The sequence below is a fragment of the Maniola jurtina genome, chromosome 11 (assembly GCF_905333055.1).
Source record: "Maniola jurtina chromosome 11, ilManJurt1.1, whole genome shotgun sequence".
NCBI lineage: Eukaryota > Metazoa > Arthropoda > Insecta > Lepidoptera > Nymphalidae > Maniola > Maniola jurtina.
Window position 1 is genome coordinate 11,562,952 of NC_060039.1, and position 15,688 is coordinate 11,578,639.

At 37.5% G+C, this 15,688-nt stretch overlaps 1 protein-coding gene across 1 annotated transcript in view; it reads right to left on the bottom strand.

Moving 5' to 3' along the window:
• The window catches only part of LOC123869753 (alpha,alpha-trehalose-phosphate synthase [UDP-forming]), a 23,599-nt gene extending 15,091 nt beyond the window's left edge, over positions 1-8,508 (bottom strand). Inside the window, exons 1-2 of the mRNA XM_045912754.1 lie at positions 7,839-8,508; positions 2,109-2,265 (exon numbers count right to left, since the gene is read on the bottom strand). Coding sequence (XP_045768710.1) covers positions 2,109-2,265; positions 7,839-7,981 — 300 coding nt within the window. The 5' untranslated portion in view covers positions 7,982-8,508. The remainder of the gene's footprint in view (positions 1-2,108; positions 2,266-7,838) is intronic.
• Positions 8,509-15,688: the final 7,180 nt, after the last annotated feature.

The window sequence follows — 15,688 nt, forward strand, 5'->3', positions numbered from 1 at the left end:
CAAGAAATTTTTATTTTACTAAGTTATCGCGCAGGTTGTGCATAAATTTCCATTTATTTTCGGGAACTATAAAACTCAGTCTAGGAAAACAGAGCTCGAAGCATTGATCTATGTGAAAGCCTTATTGCCGATAGTCGTAGTCGGTACTTTAAATACGTTATCTGATAATGGTTTTACAATAATTACCTATCTTCTAATTGCTTTCCGTACCTATGGGCATACATATTAAGTACAGGATCTTTATTTAGATATTTATCTAGAAAATTTACGATCACGGAAAACGTATATCTACTTACTGGAAAATTTTAATTATCCTCGCATACTATTAGTATTTAGATAGGTGTTCTGTAAACTGTGTCGTAGGTAGTAGTTTGAATGTTGCAGCACTGATAAAATAATAAAAACAAACATAACAAAGAATTAAAAAACTGAAACGATTTGCTTAATAAACGATATATTTTTATTTCTATTGCACACAAATTCACACTTCCCTACACACAAAAATATATTTTGGTGACGTGCATTCTTACAATGTGTACTTATTGCCTCTAGAAGGACCGCGTTCTGCACCCGGCCCTTATCCAACAGCCAACCGAAAGCTTTTCGCTGTAAGACCGTTAAACGAAACGACAACCAAAATATAACTGCTGAAGGTCTAAATATTTTGTTAAGATACCTTCACAAGATTATCATCATATGGAATGGTGATGTCAACAATTATTGCTCGGCGCACTGATTGGTCATTAGTTGCCTTATTCTTAATTATATCCAATTTTCTAATTTTCTATGACCAGGATCACACTAGAAACTCCCACATCTACACAACTAGTACGACCTAGTTGGAAGCGAAAGGGCAGATCAATCATGTAACAATCACTACCCATATTATAAATGCGAAAAAGTATTTCATGGTCGGTTCGTTCTTCAATCACACAATAATGGCATATTGACGTATTTTTTACATACATTTAAAGATCTGGAGTAATATTAAATTATTTTTTAACCCGGAGAATTAGAGAGTTTCCACGATATTATAAAACTTAAACTCACGTGAATTATGGCCATATCATAGTCTGACCATCGTGACCAGAAACACTGGGTCGCGTTTTTGTAGTTTCATAAAAAACCACCACTTTTTTAAATATTCTTAATTCCTATGTGACTAACTTCAAGTAAGTTGTGCTAAAAGCAACGAGTAGTAACGGATTGGGTGGCGTTTTATAAATATGTTTCCGACCTTATGTTACGCTGGTAGCACTCAGATGAGTTGACATAATAAGAGGTTAATAGTTTTGTAACCGTTTGTTTAATCGTCTGTCACGATCTAACAGAAGGCCAAATCGCGTTTATATTTTATACCTATCCGTAGCACAGTACAAAGAAACAATATGGTACTAGATTTACTCTATGCCCGTAGTACGTTGATTCTAAAACTTTGATGATTTTCTTGAATTACGAAATACAGAATCTAATTTTAGAAAGTTTACGCTAGGGGCGCTGAGTATCGAGACCTCGATATCGAATTCCATTTTCGGAAACTATACAAACTCAGGCTAAGGGTGCTGGCCTCAAAACCAGTTCACAAATTACTATAAAGTGGATAAAGAGGATCAAGTTTCAGTAAGTATTTAAGGTCATTGCTGTTGTGATGACCGTCACGGTTTAGGTACGGCATCTATCCTGACCTGCCTATGCCTAAGCCCTCGATATAATATGTTGTGTCCGTGGTTACTAACTTTGTTGATTTGCTCTACTTTTACAGAGGAAACAGTCTATATCTTTGTTTAGGACAAAAAAATCTATTTTTACCCGACTGCGGCCCCCACTTGGGCTTCGCCGCTGTCCTGCACACATAACCATCCTTTGATGGTTATGTGTTTGACCTGTAGGTATGTATGTCCGTTCCTATGTCTCTCCTCAAAAGCTCAAACGATTTTGATTAGTAAATAATATCTACGTCATTAGATTCGTCTTGATGGCCTGAGAGTCACTGGATAGTGGTTACATAAATTTAAAAAAAATGGCGGATTTTATGCGCTGTAATGTGCGAGCGCAGAGTCGGGTTTTTTGAAAACTTTTTAAAATACTTGTATAAAAAAAATATTCACCTTACTAGATAGCAGGCCGGCAGTCGGCGTCTTGTCATTGGGATCGGACTCGGGGATCTTCTCGTTTGGATTGTCCAGGTGAATGCCGGGCCAGCCCACCCAGATGCCTTTCCCTCTTATCACCACCGGCGCCACAGCGGTCACCAGACCGCCGGCGCTGGAACGAAACAGAACTCATCAAAATCTGTTCAAATTCAAATTCAAATTTTCAAATTCAAAATATTTTTATTCAATTAGACTTTTACAAGTTCTTTTGAATCTTCAAAAACATCTACCACTGGTTCGGAATGCCTTTCCTACCGAGAAGAACCAGCAAGAAACTCGGCGGTTGCTCTTCTCAAAGATTCTTCAAGAAGTTCAGCAGACAAAGCTTCAAAAGATCAAAGAAACACCTCAAAGAAAAATATTCAGAAGAAGAATATTATTTACGTGGGGCAGCACAACGCGGTGCAAGGCAAGCCCAGACGCGCGCAGTTGTGATGCGCGTCCTTCTGTGTGAGTGTTTTCAGTAAGTAGGTATAGGTAAGTTTACCTACAAATTTTAACGGTCAAAGTACATAAAGCTGAGCTTATAAGTAGAACTTATCAAAAAGATTAGGTAGGTAGGTACATGTTCTCCATCGCACTCCGTCTGTGACATCTGAGTGATGGCGGGCCCTAGCAGTATGCCTCTTGAGACAGCAATATGCCAGTTTGCAAAGAGTGCTGGTTTCTTATAAAAGTCGTACCATGGTACCTTTTTATAAGTTTTGTAGGTAGGAATGGAACCCAAAAAATAAGCTAAATATAATGTAAGTAATAATGAAAATGTGCAATTCAAACGAGAAAGGAAAATTCCCACTAACCGGGTGGAAACAGTATTCGTAATAATTTACCTATCGTTAACATCAGGCTCATTCAAATCGAACTGCGAACCGCTTGCATAATGACTGTTTAGAGGCTTGGCCACAAGGTTGTGTTGACATGTCTAATAGTCAACATTTTTAACCCCCGACCCAAAAAGAGGGGTGTTATAAGTTTGACGTGTGTATCTGTGTATCTTTCTGTGGCATCGTAGCTCCTAAACTAATGAACCGATTTTATTTAGTTTTTTTTGTTTAAAGGGTGGCTTGATCGAGAGTGTTCTTACTCTTAGCTATCATTCAAGAAAATCGGTTCAACCGTTTGAGAGTTATCAACTCTTTTCTAATTACTATAACCTTCACCTGTCAGGGGTGTTATAAATTTTTAATTTACACTTGTGTATCTAACAATTTTCGTTTTTAGGACAATCATATCTATCACTATACAGGCTTCAGTGGAGACAGTTTGATATACTCCACAGATAACTACAGCTGTCATCTTTGACTCCTGGCAATTTCTTCTTGTTCTGACTTCATAAGCTTCCTTTAGTATTGCCCCGTAAATAATGGCCTATCAGGAAGTTGAAGTGGTAGTGGACTGGCGTAGGGGCGATGGCGTTTGGAGTCGAATCCCTTATTGTTAAATCGGGTTTTCTTGATAGTTACTTTAGCAAGTACTCTGGAAGCCCAGAAAATTTCTCTTCCGTATCTCTAAAAGGTTCTACTTTTAAAAAGCTGAGTACAGCTACCTCGATATCTATCCACAAAAGACACTCCTTTGCGTTGCATAGTCTTGTAAAAGGGAATAAGGTAACTAAATATAGTAAAACTAATAATAGTTCTAAAAATTCACACGATGGATTAGCATTCGTATGTGATTGGGTTAAGAGGTAGGTACGTGCTAATAAGTTTACGTGGAAAAACGTCACTAGTTATATTATCTATAAGATATTATACAGATCATAGTCATGTCTTTGGGGTTTCGCAACTATACGGCAAATAATATACCTACCTACCTGTCTACATACATAGCACACATTTCAATTATTATTATGAAGACCATCATCAAAATTAAGGATTTCAGTAACTACTGTCATATATCTTTTACCGATTTTCTAACAATAGCTGCACCTTCTTAAAAAGATCGCAAAAATTGAAAATAAACCTTTTAAAACTTCCTATATTCATCGTAAGCGAACATATCCACTTACTATAAAGTAGGTACTGTACCAAGTAGGTACCTATCATTACTAAGAAATGTCACGAAGATGAAAGAAAAAGCTCAAGGAAAAATAATATTATAAAACAAAACTGAAACTAAGGCGCAAGGCGCACCGGCGGAGCTAAGGCGCGACGTCTTTCTCGATAACAAATCGAACTATTAACGCTTTATTTGCCTACTTTATTTAGAACTTCGTTACCAGCACATTACCAGTATGAAACTGACGCAATTTATATTATTTACTGTCCTCTTGGAAATTGCTGGCAGGCGTTCAGAAAAGCTAAAAGTAAGCTGTGATAGCCTAGTGGTTAGAACGTCCGCCTATTAATCGGAGGTCGGGGGTTCGATCCCGGGCACGCACCACTAACTTATCAGTTATGTGCGTTTTAAGCAATTAAATATCACTTGCTTTAGCGGTGAAGGAAAACATCGTGAGGAAACCTGCATGCCTGAGAGTTCTCCATGTTCTCAAAGGTGTGTAAAGTCTGCCGATCCGCATTGGGCCAGCGTGGCAGACTATGGCCTAAAACCCTTCTCATTCTGAGAGGAGACCCGTACCCAGTAGTGGGGCGGAAATGGGTTGATCATGATGTTCAGAAAAGAGTCGATAGACATTTTTTAAATAATGAAGTAATTTCCGAGCAAGTGGGAGAAAAGAATATTATTTTGTCTTCCACGGCACATATTGTGTAGCACGCTCTCTGTAGATGGATACAATCGACCCTTTATATTGCAGAATGCGCTTAGGAGCCTTGTTGCTGCAGTCGATATTGTCTGTCTGTCTGTCTACTCAATTTCAGGGTCTAAGTGCACGCTTTCAGTGCTGTAGGGCGCTATGATTGCTATCAAGTTAGTCATAGGCAGAATGAATCTTTTTTTTGTTTCTATCTTTGTTCTATTTTCAACTTGGCCGTGGACTGCGATCTCACTTGGTGGGAAGTGATAATGCAGTCTAAGATGGAAGCGGTCTAACTTGGAAGGCGGGCAGTTTTATGAAACCCGTACCTGCCTTTGATCGCAGCAGTTCTGGTACACAGCATCGTACTGGAACGCTAAATCGCTTAGCGGCATGATTTTGCCGGTAAGGTGAGTAGTAACTAACCACAGCCGGGGCCTCCCACCAGACCAGACCAGAAACAAATTAGAAATTATAAATTCCCAAATTTTCCCTGCCGGGATTGGATCCCGGGACCTCCCACTTATAAGACCAAAGTGCTCACTACCGCGCATGGGAAGTCATCTACATATTATTCTGGCAGCTACAGCACGTCATTGTCTGGCACGCTCAATGTCTGTAGACATAATCGAACCTTTATACTGCAGAATGCGCTTAGGAGCCGTGCTGATGCAGTCGCGGTCGGTGTCAATTTAATTTTAGAACTATAACTCTAAATTTAAAAACCCCCGACACACAAACCTCTACAAGAAAACTAGAAAAGAGCTGATAACTTTCAAACGGCTGAACTGATTTTCTTCAATTATATTAAATAGCTAAGAACACTCTCGATCAAGGGGCGCCAGCCAGGTAACCTCCCAGTGTGCCTGGATGCTGCTGGTCCCTTTTGGATGCGTCCGAGGGGAAGAGCAGTGTTCGGGCCGGTGCGCCCCGGTAACATGGTTAATAATTTCTCTTCGGAGATATTGTTGGCTATGGCTAATGACCTGGCAGGGGGGGAGGTTTCTCCGCGTGTCCCTCTGACTAGCAGAGGGCACAGTGGATGAAGCGGAGGATGGGACGCGGGCGACGTGCGCGTCCCAAGGTCGGGGGACGCACTTCGTTGGTGCGTCCCGGAGGTGCGTCGATGGGGACCGAGCAGGTCCCCGGTGGAGGGTCTGCCTTGGCAGACGTCGCTGGCTGGGTCGCGGTTGTTTGCTTCGGCCGTTCCCGTGACCCAGTCGCCAGGCGACGCGCAGTAGCGCCGCTGGGGTTTAGTGGGTATTCCGGTCGCCTCTCGGCCGGCGACTCCCACATACCCTCCCTCCGGGGGGGATGCGTAAATGCATTCCCCAGCGTCAACAAAAAAAAAAAAAGCCACCTTTTGAACAAAAAAAACTAAATTAAAATCGGTTCATTCGTTTAGGAGCTACGATGCTACAGACAGATACACAGATACACGTCAAACTTATAACACCCCTCTTTTTGAGTCGGGGGTTAAAATGCACCATTTCAGCGCTTTAGGGCACTGTGAATGCTACCAAGTTATTAGTTACCTATGGGATGCCTATAGGCAGGAAATCGTATCATATCTAGGTAGGTAAATATTGATTTTATCCCTGACCTTCCTCTCCGTTGCGAAGTGTGTACCTAGGCAGGTAGGTACATCAAAAACATACCTCTTCTACTATATCAAACACACTTTCAAGGATTACTTGTACCTACCTATTTAGCCAATGAAGATGACATTGAGGATGTCTTAACAATTGAGATTTTATTTTATGCAATTTTGCTTAGGTACATATCCTAAATACATATGAGAAACTAGATATGTTTTAGGTAGTTGTATGTACTTACTATAATATACTTCTAAGTACCTTGTAATACATTATCATATTCAGCTCCGATATGTCATAATAGGACTACCTACCGTACCTACGAGTAGATATTATGTCACAGTCACACATAACGAACATCGGATAAATAATTTAAACCTAATCAGGCATCGATGTATTCAGGTAGGCATCGATATGTACATCGATGCAGGTAGGTACCTACTTGGGGTAGGTACTTGATTATTATTCAGATAACTGATAGCTAACTAGGTAGGTATTACCACATAGATATACATATATGTACAATGTACATAATTATTCTAGGTACCTTCTTATTCTGGCATAGTATGAATAAAATTTTAGTTAAACTGTAATAAGGTGACGCCACAATACAAGCAGATACTTACCTTGATTCAAGATCAAGGTTTGTTTATTTAACAATACTTATCTACTTAACAAATTACTTAACCTACCAGTTTTCATTGAAAATTATCTTTGGGAAAATTGATTCAACAAAAAAGATTCCTCGGTTGTTAGGTACATTCAGCTACTTAGTAGGTATCTGTTCAATAAACATCGCTGATTTTTCATTGCTTCCGTACCTACATATTTGTTTCGCTATCCTATGTAAAATATCGCAAGAAATTAGAAAACAATAAACAGCTGTTGCAAAAAACAACTAACTACCTACTATAGTTACGGTGTGTATGCTTTTGAGATTTAGCGAATGTTCCCGAAACATTTCGCTGCTTCGACCGGCGAAACACCTTTAGGTTATAATCGAAAGGCGAATATTTGTGACTAAAACAGTTAGTATTTATGTTACTGATTAGTACATGATAGTCATGGTATCAGTAGTTTCTTTTAATATTATAAGTAACGATTTTCAACTATATACTTTATATTTTTTAAACATTTTCTCAGGTACCAACTACCAATGTTACTGCATAGGTATTTGTTTGATGAGTCTATAAAACTTACTTATTATGAAAAAATTGTTTGAAATATAGCAGATCAATACAAAATAACCGGTTTTATATTTTTAGAATAGGTTTAAAAAGGGATTTGTAGGTCACAGGACTCGCCCGGCATTTAATAATATAACTACTACGCAGTGAATTCATTATTTCACTTGAAAAAACACTGAATGTGTTTGTTTTTACTACTAAGACTTACCTGGCCTTTCTCTCTAATTCACCGGTTGTCTCATTTCTCTTCAGAATAAAAGGCAGCCTGTTCGACACAACAATCATGCTCCCTTTGCTATTGCACGTAGCACGACTGACAGTCACAGTGACACTGTTTTGCATTACACTCATGTTGTTGAACCTTCACGTTCCGTTTCACGACCAATCACAGTGAAAGAACCGCGCGTGCGCGTTTGAAAAATGGAGGGATTTTTAAAATATCGAAGACACTTTACTGGATTTATTTAGTGTCATTGCAGGCGAGGCTGTGCGATCTAATGTGATATTGTGATCTCGTCCGCGTAAATGATTAACATCATCGGCGGAGAACGAATATGGACTGTTTCTTTTGTGTGCGCCAGTTGCCTTTATAGACTGGCGCGACGCAGAAGGGTGAAGTCCTCTTTGCATCTGAGAGTGTCGGAGGTCTGAGAAGGCGTCGTGCAGGGGTTATCAGAGGAGTGACCCATCGAGGGCTGGCTCATCGTTACTCAAATAGCGATTTTTTTTTGCGCATACTAATTTGTGTCACTGTGTGCTCAGCAGCTCTGTAAATTATCGCTATTATTGGTTACGAAGGCCACTTAGCTGATAAATTTACTATGCCAAATTCTTTATTCTAATATACTTTATATAAAATAGGTCGCGTGATCGCCAGCAGCAGTTTTTCACTTGTGTGGTTAACATGACCGGTCTTCTTGATTTCTAAAAATGGCAGATAAATCAGTCTACCTGAAGTTCTAACAAGTCTGAATTCTTATTTAATACGAATTATTACTTAATACGTTACTAAAAGCAAACATTCCAAATTGACAAATTATATAGATGGCCCAATTTATATTGCATTAGTTAATGAAACTCTGTACAGTGCTGTAATTGCTATAATTTATAAATTATGTTTAGGAAAGGGCTTGTTAAACTCTACAATCATTTTGACAACACGTAGATTACAACTTTGTCCCAACTATTTTGAGATATCCCGTTCTTGGAAACTAGACAAAACAAAAGAATATGATACAATACATTGAATTTTAATTGTAACGTTAATTGTTAACGTTGTATTACAGACTATGTTTAATGATTTATATTGCAGCTTAATCGATTTCCTTTGTTCACATATTAAATTGAAATCGGATGAAAATACACACAATAATTAAGTTTGAGTTAATTATTACGACGCGTGTACGTCTAGATAACGTTAATAAATACAAAATGGCGTCCTATTATAAAAGAGATGTTATATAAATCGAAAAGTACAAGTCAGCTTAGTTGTCGTCGTGGTTAAATGGGATTTGGAGGTGTTACTAATTTGCGAACTATTTATATTTATGAGAATAAAATATAACTAGATCGGTAACTAAAACTAGTTGACAAGCCCCAGCTTCGCATGGCTATGTCACAAATTACAATATAAGCCTCCAATAATATAAACCTTCCTCGTGAAATTCTGCAGGATAATGAAACCTTGTACTGCATTGCACTCAGAAGTTTGGGTTTTCTTACCAAAACTGCACCTGTTACTATTAGGGAAGAAATAAATATACCTTTGTACCTATATTATGTATTACATGTTAAATATTATATCTATTGATTAATATAAGCATGGATTTGATTTCAAACCCATTCATTAGTTTCAGTGTGATGCGCACACAGCAGAAAAACAAGCAAAAATTACAAAAGAAAAAACCTGTTTTGGGCTCTATTTGGATAAATTGGAAATAGAAATAAGTAATAAAAAAAATTAACCTCTGTCTCTGTCAATATTCCCATGTTGAAGTTTTTTATTTTGCAGTCTCAATGTTTCAAAAGTATGGTCAACCTATTTTGAAACTCAAAAGTTGATGATCGTGGCAATAGGAATGAGCTTAGCTTGTTACATTACTTGTTACATTAACAAACTAACATACAGGACATAGACAAAAGGGGAAGGACATAGATTAGTTTTTGTTCCGGAAAGAGTTCCCACGGGAAAAACGTAGATAAATCCGCGCGGACATAGCTGCGGGCATAATCTAGTTCATTATAAGATTGTACTAGCTACACAAAGCAATCACCGCATTGTAAACACCGATTAAATTGTTCCACTGCTTTGCAAGTATTATTTATACCTACTATGCAGTTGCAAATATAACGAATTCTCGGCAGTTTGCATAATTTCCGCATGGTGTTTATCGCATAGTTGGTCCAAATCACAGAACTCTAAATTGATTAGAAATGTTATGCTGAGTCGCCGATTTTCAGAAACTCACTCATACAACAAGTGTAAATTAAAAATTTTCAACACCCCCGACCAGTGAAGGTTACAGTAACTAGAAAACAGCTGATAACTTTCAAACGGCTGAACCGATTTTCTTGAACAATAGTTCAAGAAAATCCGCGCCTACGATCCAAAGTATCTAAGTTTTCCAAAACATCATTTTCAAATAAATAATTATGTATATCTAGGCAACGTCCATCTTGACAGCTTAACATTTGTCAATAGACACTTGAATATTATGAACCTAAGGGTTATCTAACCTTCTTTTCTACAAGAAAACTAGAAAAGAGCTGATAACTTTTAAACGGCTGAACCAATTTTTTTGGATTATAGCTAAGAACACTCTCGATCAAACCACCTTTCAAACAAAAAAAAAAAAAATTAAAATCGGTTCATTCGTTTAGGCGCTACGATGCCACAGACAGATACACAGATACACAGACACACAGATACACAGATACACACGTCAAACTTATAAAACCCCTCTTTTTGGGTCGGGGGTTAAAAAGAATTCGACAGATCATATTATTATTTTTCCCTTCCGAAGCATGTATTAAGAAAAAATCGGCTTGTTGTAGCACAAGAACGAGCGTCGCGCAAGAGATGTGCTTTAAAGCGAAGCTCATGAAATGGGACTGCTTCCTCTGGGACGTACTGATGGGCCGCAGTGGGCGTCGCACGCGAGACGCACCGATGATTTCATTATAATACCTATAATAATATTATGACATCTCGGAGCTTTCGCAGTAAGTATAATACCGTATGGATGTGGTTTTAGTGAGTAAAATCTCACTTAGACCATTGCCTCCCCGAAAAAGTCGGATATCTCACACCATTTTTTTCCTCCTCGGCGGCCATCCTCTGTGCATTAACAGGCTTTGGGAACTCTTACGAACGTGAGCCTATATGCCTCTATTGCGCGTCGCCCAGTGGTGATCTCCTAGCTAGGACAAAGCGAGGGACGTTTTACATGTGGCCTAATTGCGAAAGTGCAATAGTCGCTTGTTTCAGTCAGTAAGAAGGGGTCAGATTGCTCGAGTCATATGCGGAAGAAACTATTTTGCATACCTACACTGCATTATTTACTTAAGAAAACCCATTATAATATTATAATTATTGGAAAGGGGTCACGAGTAACGATCCTTAGCAATATTTAAATACGACGCATGGAGAGAATGATTCTAGGCAAAAAGATAAAAGTTCCACTGTTGTTCTATGCATTACGCATGCAGTTGCGACAATAACAAACTCCCGACGATTTTCACATAATTTCCACGCGGCCCGCCGGGTGCGGGCATGTGTTTAGCGCGTGGCGTACGTATGGTGCGCACGCGCCGGTCGCATGGAAACCTTAGGTGCAACGCACACCTGAAGTGTGGAGTGAAGCCGAGATGCAGCATATTCTTACGGTTCCATCCCAATATTGTAAAAAGGAATCTTATTGTTGCTACTCCGTCTATCATATTCACATGTCATATCCAATATCCATATTTTAGTAACTACCTCAGCAGTAGGGCGGATGCTTCGGGCTTGAAAAGAATAATTTCACATAAACATAATAATGTTTGAACCCAATCTAAAATGAACTGAACTAAACAAGTATACTTAATTTAAAGTATTCAAAAAACCCGGCCGCGGTTTGCACTGCATCTAGCGACGGACAGACAGACAGACAACAAAGTGATGCTATAAGGGTTACGTTTTCCTTTTAGGTACGGAACCCTAAAATGACAAAAAACAAACTGCGTCTTGGCTACATTGACTACACTCCGCTCTGGGGTTAAGCGTCGAACGTTAGCGTATCGCGTATGACCTAAACGTGTATGCGTATGAAATGAATGAAGTGATAGCACAGAATAGATAATAGTGTAGACCACATGTAGACTAGGCATAGACTAGGTATTTAATTAAATTGCCCAGTTTTTGTACCTAGAGCCATTTTAATAAATCACTTTAGTTTTTAGGCATTGTTGAAATTGCAGCAGACAAGCTTGTATTTTGATTTCTAAACTAATATTATAATGAGGAAAGATTTGTTTGTTTGTAATAGATAAATTCAAAAACTACCGAACCGATTTTTAAATTCTTTCACCTGTAGAAAGCTACATTATCAGCAAGTAACTAGGCTATAATTATCTATGAGGCTATATTTTATTTTCAAAAAAATTAGAGATCCCTACGAAAATTATAATAATGTGAATGAAGTCGAGATAAATCGCCTTCACGATAAAACTACAAAAAATTCCGTACTCGGGTATTTTTTCCGACATTTTGCACGATAAATCAAAAACTGTTTTAGAATGTAGGTACAGGTAAAGCCCTTTCATATGATACCCCACTTGGTATAGTTATTTAAATGATTTAACCACAAATTCACGGTTGTGGTTAAAGAATTTTATTCTCAAAAGAAATTATACAAATTTCACTTAATGAGAAATTACAGTAATAAACTTAATATAAGAAAATTTTATCTTTCGGCACAGCGGTAAGGAACAACACAATCGTAAAATAGTAGCGGGTAAGGTAGTCTAATATCTAAATATCTAATAATGTACCCGGCAATGCTCTTACACATTGCCCGAGCCGATTCAGATATTTTTAATCACAAAATCTTTAAGTTTCTTTTTGAAAATGTTTATCTTACTAATATTTTTTATTTCTGTAGGTAATTTATTAAACATTTGTGCTCCTTCAAAAGTTATATTCTGTGACGAACACTCAGAAATAAAAGAAATTAACTTGTATAACCCAACAGGGATTTAATTCCGATATTCACAAGATTATATGCAGTAAATAAATCACTCAAAACTACACGTAATAATGCGCGCACGCGGCCCGACAACCGCTTTTATGCATCGCCATCACTCCTCTCCTCTCCTCTCCTCCCCTCTCCGCACCTCTCCGCACCTCTCCTCGCCTCGGCTCGTCACCCCTCGCCTCGGTACTACTCGCTGCTCGCTCCTTCTCTCTCTACCCGCTCCTCGCACGTTACAGTCGGCCGTCCTGAAACAATTGCACCGCAATTGGCGCGGCGCAAAAACATACTTTAGCTCTTCAATAAAATCTCCTCAGCTCACAATTTTAAACTTCTAAACTCAATCCAGATTTTTGACCTTTACCAGCTACCCAGTTTGAACCAACTGCTCAAATTGAAGCAACTGCTCAATCTGAACCAAATGCTCAATCTTAAACTGGTCAATGTAACTAACTGCTCAAACTAAACCAACGGCCAAATTTAAACCAAATGCTTAAACTGAACTAAGTGCTTAAACTTAATCAACTGCTCAATCTAAACCTACTACTCAAAGTCTCAATCTAAAACAACTGCTCAATTTAAATCAACTGTTTGAACTAAACCAACTACTCAAACTAAACAAACTGCTCAATTTAAACCAACTGCTCGGTCTAAGCCAATTGCTCACTTGAACCAACTGCTCATCTGCGCCAACTGCTTGATCTGAATCAACTGTTCAACGTAAACCAATTGCTCAATCTCAATCAACGTCTCAATCTAGACTAACTGCTCAATCTTAAGCAACTGCTCAATCTAACTAACTGCTCTACCTAAACTAACTGCTCTACCTAAACTAACTGCTCTACCTAAACTAACTGCTCTACCTAAACTAACTGCTCTACCTAAACTAACTGCTCAACCATAACCAACTGCTCAATTTAAACTAAAAGATCCATCTGAACCAACTGCTCTATCTAAATCAACTACTCAACAACTAACTGCTCAATCTTAAGCAACTGCTCAATCTAACTTACTGCTCTACTTAAACTAACTGCTCTGCCTAAACTAACTGCTCAATCATAAACGACTGCTCAATCTAAACTGAAAGATCCGTCTGAACCAACTGCTCTATCTAAATCAACTACTCAATCTAAACTAACTGCTCAGTCTTGACCAACTGCTCAATTTAAAGTCTAAACTAGCTGCTCTACCTAAACTAACTGCTCTAGATAAACTAACTGCTCAATCATAACCAACTGCTCAATCAAAGCTAAAATATCCGTCTAAACCAACTGCTCAGTCTAAACCAACTGCTAACTTGAACCAACTGCTCGTCTACACCAACTGCTTAATCTGAACTAACTGTTCAATCTAATCCAACTGCTCAATCTCAACCACCTGCTCAATGTTAACTAACTGCTCTATCTGAACTAATTGCTTAACCTTAGCCATCTGCTCAATCTAAACTAACTGCTCAGTCTTGAGTCTAAACCATATGCTCAATCTGAACTAACTGCTTAATCTATATCAACTGTTCCATTTAAAATAACTGCTCAATGTAAACCAATTAGGTACTCAATTTCAACCAACTGCTTGATCTAAACTAACTGTTCAATCCAAAGCCTTAACCATCTGTTCAATCTTAACTAACTGCTCAATCTAAATCAACTGTTCCATTTAAATTAACTGCTTAATCTAAACCAATAACTCAATGTGAAAACATAGGCTAAATGTGAAAATCTTAGACTCAATGTAAAAAGCTTAGACTCAATGTAAAAATCTTAAGACTCAACTTAAAACTCGATACCAAAACCTCGTTATTTACCTCGATATCAAAACCTTAAATTCAACGTCAAAATTTTAACTCAAAGTGAAATCTGAAACTTGATTTCAAAATCTTAAACTCAATATCAAAATCATAAACTCAATATCAAAGCTTAAACTCCATCCTAAATTCGATATCAAAATCATATACTACATATCCAAATTTTTATGAATTTCAATATCGAAATCTTAAACTCAATCTCAAAATCTTGAACTCGTTATCAAAATCTTGAACTCACTATCAATATCTTAATTCGTTATCAAAATCTTAACTCGTTATCAAAATCTTGAACTCATTATCAATATCTTAATTCGTTATCAAAATCTTTACTCGTTATCAAAATCTTAAACTCACTATCAATATCTTAGCTCGTTATCAAAATCCTTAACTCGTTATCAAAATCTCGAACTCGTTATCAAAATCTTAAACTTGTTATCAAAATCTTAAACTCGATATCAAAATCTTAAACTTGTTATCATAATCTTGAACTCACTATCAATATCTTAGCTCGTTATCAAAATCCTTAACTCATTATCAAAATCTCGAACTCGTTATCAAAATCTTAAACTTGTTATCAAAATCTTAAACTCGATATCAAATCCTTAAATTCAATATCAAAATCTTAAACTCAATATCAAAATCATGTACCTACTCAATAACAAAATTTTTACCTCAATTTCAAATGTTAAACTCGATGTCAAAATCTTAACTCGTTATCAATATCTTAATTCGTTACCAAAATCTTAAGTCGTTATCAAAATCTTAAACTCGTTATCAAAATCTTGAACTCACTATCAATATCTTAGCTCATTATTCTTAAATTCAATATCAAAACCTTAAACTCCATATCAAAATTTTAAATTCGTTAACAAAATCTCAAACTCGATATCAAATTCTTAAACTCAATATCAAAATCGTAAACTCGATGTCAACAGTTTAAACTCAAAATCAAAATCATAATATACTCAATAACAAAGTTTTTAACTCAATATCAAAATCTGAAACTTAATACCTAAATCTTAA